The sequence below is a fragment of the Dendrobium catenatum genome, unplaced genomic scaffold (assembly GCF_001605985.2).
Source record: "Dendrobium catenatum unplaced genomic scaffold, ASM160598v2 fragScaff_scaffold_1428, whole genome shotgun sequence".
In the NCBI taxonomy this organism is placed as follows: domain Eukaryota; kingdom Viridiplantae; phylum Streptophyta; class Magnoliopsida; order Asparagales; family Orchidaceae; genus Dendrobium; species Dendrobium catenatum.
In genome coordinates this window covers 378761-386244 of record NW_021319890.1, presented here as the reverse complement: position 1 = coordinate 386244, position 7484 = coordinate 378761, and the positions used below count along the sequence as shown (strand labels likewise).

The 7484-nt window shown below is 35.3% G+C and overlaps 1 protein-coding gene across 1 annotated transcript; it reads left to right on the top strand.

Annotated features, from left to right (window-relative positions):
* The first annotated feature begins 1491 nt into the window (after positions 1-1491).
* LOC110110074 (GDP-L-galactose phosphorylase 1) lies at positions 1492-4798 on the top strand. The gene is made up of 6 exons (XM_020841377.2): positions 1492-2009; positions 2112-2224; positions 2313-2615; positions 2709-2894; positions 3029-3292; positions 4178-4798. Exons 1-6 carry the CDS (start codon positions 1913-1915, stop codon positions 4505-4507), a joined length of 1293 nt encoding a protein of 430 aa, XP_020697036.1. The 5' UTR covers positions 1492-1912; the 3' UTR covers positions 4508-4798.
* Positions 4799-7484: the final 2686 nt, after the last annotated feature.

Genomic DNA, 7484 nt, shown 5'->3' with positions numbered 1-7484 from the left:
AAAACAAATATTTATAAAATATTGAAAAAAAGGAGAATGTACATAATAAATAAATATTAAAAAATCATAATTACAATATAATTTTAAGAAGCTCTTTGAAATTTATTAAAAATTGATATAACAAAAAATTATTATTTTAAAATTTGAATTTTCAGTAGAACACAATTCAAATTTTGCACTTTCTATTAAAACTCAAATTAATTTTGCATTTTTTATGAAAAAAAAAACACAAATTAATTTTGTTGTTTTTAATGAAAATGTAAAATAATAATATGTTTTCTAAAAATGTAAAATAAAATTCATTTTCTTTTAAAACACAAAATCATTTTTATTTATGCTTATTAAATTAAGACTTGGTTTTGAGCTTTTTTGTAACCACTTTTAAAGCTGTCGTAAGAAAAGTAATTTTAAAAAATATATTTAGAAAATAGTTTCTACGGGCAATAAAAATCATGAAATACAACAAAAAAGTAAAAATAGTAAGGAAAAATACATAATTATCTCAAATTAGCGATAGGCGTATCAACTAAAAAAATTACGATGGAGCAAATGCTCTAACATGTTTAGTACTTGCTTGAATTCGCCAAACCTTTTAAATTAATTAAATTTTAATATTAACTCAATATTAATTAGGTAGAATTATATAATTAAGTTAAAATTAATTAATTATTATATAAAATTAAATTTATTATTTTATTATATAAGTTATAATTACTAATTATATAATTTTTATTATAATTAGTAATTATGAATATAATAATTATATAATCACAAATTAGTTATTATATAATCATAGAATACTATTAATTAAATTAAATATTAAGGAAAAATAAATTAATTATTACATAATTATATAATACTATTAATAAACATACTTTGATTTTAGAAGTATTATATCAATCTATTTCTAAATTTAACAATACTATTAATATACTAATGAATTTTATTTTCTCATATGTAGCCCACCAGCCAACTCGATTCACCAATCTTTGTCCAAATTACTAGCCGATCTCTTGTGCGAAAAGATGGACATGTATTGAATGGGCTAATCATTTTGACACATTCAGAATGCGCCAAACAATACGCTGCATTATGAATGCACCAAAAATATCAACGAGTTGGCTCCAATCTAAATTTGCACTCGTTCACGCTCTTTATAATAAAATCCGCATATTTAAATGTTCCTCTCCTTTTTAAAATTGACCTATTATTATTGCATAAATATTTTTTTTTGAAATTTTTGTATGGAAATACTAATATATTTTTTCTTGCGTCACAAAATGGTAGTATTAGCCTAAGAAGAATTCCTTTAAATTGTTATATAGTTAAAAACCTAAAATTTAAACAATGGAAAACATCATTTTAAAGGGTATTATGGACATTTCATCAAATACAAGTTAATAGAAATTTTAACGCCAGAGAGCAGAAATCTTCCAGATCTACCCTTCGTACGTCCTCCCTTCGGTTCCTTGGTTTCCCTATATATCTTCTTCCTCGCTGCTCTAATCACAGGCCTCCATATCTGCCTCTAACATAAATCGGCAGAGAGAGAGGAGAGATCGCAGTCGTGAACTTGGAGTGGCGATCGCTCTTATTAGGGTTTCTTTATGTTGTGCTAATCACGGCTGTTCTTCGAGTCGGCGGTCGGCACTTCAACCGTTTCCATATTCCTCAACCGCAAGTGGAGAACCTCCCGGAGAAGAAGCGGGGCGTGGGGCTCCACGCCCTTGACAAGCACCGCTGCCCCTCTACTCACGGAGGCCGCGGTGCCCTTCCTTCCGCAGGCGGCAGTCCATCCGACCTCCTCTTCCTTGCTGGCGGCGGCCATCTCTCCTCGCTAACGCTCTCTTATTAAACCTTCTCTATCTCTCTTTTTCCCTCTTCAGTTCTTTTCTTCGTCTAAAGCTTAGAGATGCTAACCATCAAAAGGGTTCCGACCGTCCTTTCTAATTACCAGGAAGACGCTGCTGGATGCGGACGCAACTGCCTTGGTGATTGCTGCCTTCCCGGTAATTAGCTTCTCCCTATCAGTAAATTTCATTCTTTGCATGGAATTTTGGGATTCTAGGGTCATTTGTTTGACGATTTGGGCTTTTGGGGTTTGTTTGCAGTCTCCAAGCTCCCTCTTTATGCCTTCAAGGTCGAGAGTTTGCCGGCTGTGGTTTCTCCTTCTCAGGGAGATTTGCCCTCTGATTTTTTACTGAACACTCTCTTATTTGGACAGGTAATTCTCGTTGCTAAAACCATAAAGTTTCAATCTTTTTGTATGGTAATTGTTTATTGAAATGGGTTTGGGAATTTGTACGTTGTAGTGGGAGGATCGCATGAGCCGAGGGTTATTCAGGTATGATGTGACTGCTTGCGAAACGAAGGTGATTCCAGGAGAGCATGGTTTCATAGCGCAACTGAATGAAGGGCGCCACCTCAAGAAGAGACCGACCGAGTTCAGGGTTGATCGGGTCCTGCAACCTTTTGATTCAGCCAAGTTTAATTTTACTAAGGTTGGACAGGAAGAGGTCTTGTTCCGATTTGAAGCTGGTGAAGATGATGCATCTTGCTTCTTTGAGATTGCCTCTGTTGATAAGGGAGTTCCACCTAATGTTGTTGCTATTAATGTAATATTTATTTTTATGGTTTTCATTTTTTTCTCTTTTAATATTGTGGAATCATTTGTTTGATTGTACTGCTTATATTATTCATCGTTTCAGGTGAGCCCCATTGAGTACGGCCATGTTCTACTAATCCCCCATGTGCTTGAGTGTTTGCCTCAAAGGATTGATCCAGAAAGCTTACTGCTTGCACTTCACATGGCAGTAGAAGCAGGAAGTCCTTACTTCAGGCTGGGTTATAACAGTTTGGGTGCCTTTGCCACCATAAATCACTTACACTTCCAGGTAAAAAAAAAAAATAGTTTTTAATCTGATATTGACCATTTCAGAGAGGAAAGAAGTTAGTCATTTATAAGAGAAAATAAACATCATTCTTTCTCAAAAACAAGGAAAATATATGATATTTGTTTGTGTGACAGGCCTATTACTTAGCTATGCCTTTTCCTGTGGAGAAAGCTCCAACTAAGAAGATTCACATTGTTCAAGGTCTGGCAAAGAGTCTCGGTGTAAAGATCTCAAAACTGTTGAACTACCCAGTGAGGGGCCTAGTTTATGAAGGCGGAAATTGCCTAAAACACTTGGCTGATGTTGTTGCTCAATCCTGCATTTGCCTTCAAGAAAATAGCATCCCATTTAATGTGCTTATTTCTGACTGTGGGGGGAGAATATTTTTATTTCCACAGGTAAATTTCTCTTTTGTTTACTTTATAATATTTAGATTTTACTTCAAATCGCATCTTATTATACTCAAGTCATCTCTCAAAATGGTAAGAACCCAAAAAGTTCAGCTGTGAACTCTCTAGTTGCTAATTGTGTTTTAGTTTTTATGCACACATTATGTTATTGTTGTGCTTAGTTCAGTAGATTACATTTTTGTTTTTCTTTTCAATTTTGTTATTGTTTGACCGTTATGTGTGTCTAGCATTCTGTTTGTGGCATAGTATTTTTACTTCTTGCCAAAAAAATCTAGTGTTAAATTGCTATGGGGTTTAATGTTTTACTGATGCTATGGTTGTAAGAACTACCTATTTTTTTGTGAGGATGCCTTCTCTATTTGATTCTAGCCCTACTATTTGGCCTTCCTACTTCTTATGTTGGGTGAGTTTTGCGGTATAGAATATATAACATAAGGGAATGTAGTCTTAATGACTTATTTCTTTGTAGTTGTTAAAAAGTTACTTCGGCCACTGGATTATAATCTTCTGCAACAACACATGAATTTCATATTGAGATTCTTATGTACCTGATTTGAAAGTTTTAAGATTGAGATTGACATGAAAGTCTTATACTAAAAAATTGCTTTAAGAAATAATAAGAAAGCTGCCCCAAACGAAATCTTAATCTCTTCTTAATCTTGATGCTTGGCTGACATTCCTAGTATCTAATATGGTTCGTTAAGAATGATTAACTCTAAGTGGGATTATCTGGTGTTAATGTCTTTTCCTCTTCAGCTATATTTTGATACTGGAATTGCTTTGGTTGATCACTATCATTTCTAATTAAAATATTGAAAATCCACCAGACATTAAGGTTCTGAAACGGTCACTTTCTTGGATGACTTTGTGCAGTGCTATGCTGAGAAACAGGCGCTTGGGGAAGTGAGCCAAGAGCTCCTAGAAACACAAGTGAACCCTGCAGTGTGGGAGATTAGTGGCCACATGGTGCTTAAGCGGAGGAAAGATTATGATGAGGCATCTGAGGAATATGCTTGGAGGTTCTTGGCTGAGGTTTCCCTTTCTGAGGAGAGGTTCGAAGAGGTGAAATCCTATATATTGGAGGCCATTGGTACTGTGGAGGCTGAGAAGGATGAGATGGATTCAAAGGTGGATGAAGAAGAATCCTTCCATTCCACAGCCACTGTGTCTACTTTCCCAGAAAGCTGTTTGGTTCTGCTGTGAAAGATGTGGCTCTCTACTGTGTTTGCTTCGGCCAGCAGTCTTTTAGAAGGAAATAATCCAGTCGTTATAGCAGTATTTGTATGCAGTTGCGTTCTGTCTGCGTGTTCATCTGTTTGTTTCTGCTTTCTGCACCTTCGGCCTGTTAAGCTAATGCAGATGTTTTCTGGTATGTTTTCGGTCTGTTGTTCAGACTTTATGTTTATAATGGTTGGAATTTCGTAAGAGCTCTGTCCTTGTTTTTCAATAAGAAAGGTGCTGATATCCCTTAATAAAAAACTGTTTGTTCCTAAAGTTTGTTTATTTCATCTTAAAAACAATGATGTTGGGTTCAAACTCAAATGTGACCAGAAGTTTTTTTTTTTGTATAACAATTTATCATCTAAATTATATGATTGATTAATTTATTTTTAGTTTAGAAATAATACATATGTATCTATTTTCTTACAAAATAAACTATTTGTAAAATAAATTTTAATTATAATATAACTAAAGATATTTGCATTTATTTTAAAAATATTCATTGGAAGTGTTAAATATATAATTTACACTGTAATGCTGCCTTCTAAAAAGATGATTAATATCACACATCGCAAACAAAAGTCGGACTGTAAATACTCAATATTTATGAAGGATAAAAAGCATTTTTTTTCTCTTGCAGTGGAGTTGTTAGAGCTTGTGCTTTTTTCCATTCCCTAGTGTTCACACATTATTGAAAGCAAGGTTTTAACTTCAAGGACAAGCCACCAATAAAACTTTTGTTAAAAAAGGCAATATTGGCTCAAATGTTTTTTTTTTTGGGAAAATTAGGGGCAAAAGCCCTTGTATTAATGAAAGAATGGGTTACAAAATAAACCAAAAAATAGGCTTATACTAAAAAATTACAAGTAAAGAGGACCCAAAAGAAGGAAATAACATAACCCAAAAACCAAAATACAATGGACAAAAGATGGACTCAGGCTTGTAGGGACCAACACATCCAGGAAATCATCTTGAAAGAAAAGGCAGCATCAGCCACACATTTGCCAAATTTGAAAAAAAAAAAATTGGAAGAACGCTGCCGGGTCGCGGGTCGGGTCGGGTCAACCCGGCAACCCGGCCGGGTCGGGTCCGGGTTGAAATGTCCGACCCGTTTGTAAAAACGGGTCGGGTTCGACCCGAACCCGGCGGGTTGACCCGAATTGACACCCCTACTTGAACCCAGTAGTATCCGATGATCAGCATTTGCAAAACTGGTAGGAAGCTGCTTTGAGACCGTCCAAGGGGCAGTGATATCAAGTGTTGGAACCAATCATCATCGTCTGCGAAGAAAAAAGAATTCCCAGCATGCACTGTCGAGAATAGGGAATTCAACAATCTCCAATGTCCAGAATCACATACGAAAACATGTTGGAAAGGAAGCCCGCAAAATATCCAAATTTTTCCAGGTTGCAACTTTAGACCCAATAGCAGATATAATCTTATGAATTATAAAATGCAAAGAGCATTCCAAGCTCGAAAAACATATGTTGTTTCTTTCCCTCCAAATGTGAGACACAACACAACAAATTACAAAATAACAAAAAATCTTTTCAGAAGAAAGAAGCTGCTGCTGATTGTAAAAAAACTCAAAATTTTGAAGTAAAGTAAGCCTGAATAAAAACCCTCGCAAAATCGGAAGAAGAGAGGAAATCACTAGAAACGAATAATCACATTGAAAGCAAATATGATTTATACTCTCCGGCTCCTTATTGCAAAGAGAACAATTAAGATCAACCAAAATGTTCCTTCTAGCTAAAATGTCAGCCGTTTTTAAGCTATCCCGCTAAGCCATCCAAACATAAGAAGAGTATCTAAGAGCAAAACGTTTGTGCCATAAAAATTTATGCCACGCCACCTTAGAGTGCTCCCTGTAAAAATGCATATAAAAATCCTTGAATGAAGGATTATCTGATCCATCCCACGTAATGACAGAGGAATGCTCATTTAAAATAGGAGTAGAGGTGATGCGTTGAGAAGCCAACTGTGTTAAGTGATGCGGTAGAACCCACGAATTCCCAATAATAAAATCCTTCACATCACAGTGAGGAGAGGAAGAGAGATATACAAAATTAGAAACAGACTCCCTAGAACACCAAGGGTCTTAATACATAGACAGCTTGCAATCTTTACCAGTCACATGGAGAGAAATTTTATTCTTTATCCTAACAGTAGTGGAACAAATTAATTTCCAATATTTAGAGGAGTTCTGGGGAGGCTGTTTCCAAGGAGAGTCCATAATATATCTAAACTAGTCAGATATTAGAGAGTCTGAAGTGTAAAATCTCCAAATGAAAGAGCATGCAAAATTCAAATTTATGAAACAAAAATGAAGTGTAATATTGGCTCAATGCTATGAAACAAAAATGCAAGTTATAATAAGATATCATAAGAAAAAATTTAAATGATTTTATATGATTTGATCATGATCAAGTAGTAATATAATTATCTTCATCAATATATCATCAAGATTATGTATAATTTAAGGGAAAATTCAAAGATACACGAGTCTTACATGATAAATTATAAGAAATTTAAAATTTTTGTCTTTCGAATCCAAAGAAGCCATGAAGCTAGGGTTTCCTCTCTAGCTGCTCACTGCCGCCTCCTCCTCACCCCCTCCGGCCTTGTCAGAGGTCCTCTTCCTCTCCATGGATTCTCATCCTCTATCCAACTTCCCCCCTTTGATGTCTGCTGGTGGTGTGTTCCCCCCTCCAGTTTGCAACTGGAAGTCTATTTTCGCACAAGATGAAGTGGCATCCTCTTACCTCAATCTTTCACACTTCCCTTTGGAACATGAAATTGTTCCTTTCTCCAGTGAAAAACTATCTCTTGGAGATGAAGATTGGACTCACTGCTTGGTGGGTTATTTCATTTTATGAAGCTTTGTTTGGCGCCATTAAAAAAAACCTGGAATCTCAAAGGTGAGTTATAGATGTTATCCCTTAGCGATGGATTCTTC

Bases quoted from the DNA above. Each gene is read 5' to 3' on its own strand.
- LOC110110074 (XM_020841377.2), top strand. From the start codon at position 1,913: ATGCTAACCATCAAAAGGGTTCCGACCGTCCTTTCTAATTACCAGGAA. The intron at 2,895-3,028 runs GTAAAAAAAAAA...TTTGTGTGACAG, and splicing joins TAAATCACTTACACTTCCAG to GCCTATTACTTAGCTATGCC. The intron at 3,293-4,177 runs GTAAATTTCTCT...GACTTTGTGCAG, and splicing joins GAATATTTTTATTTCCACAG to TGCTATGCTGAGAAACAGGC.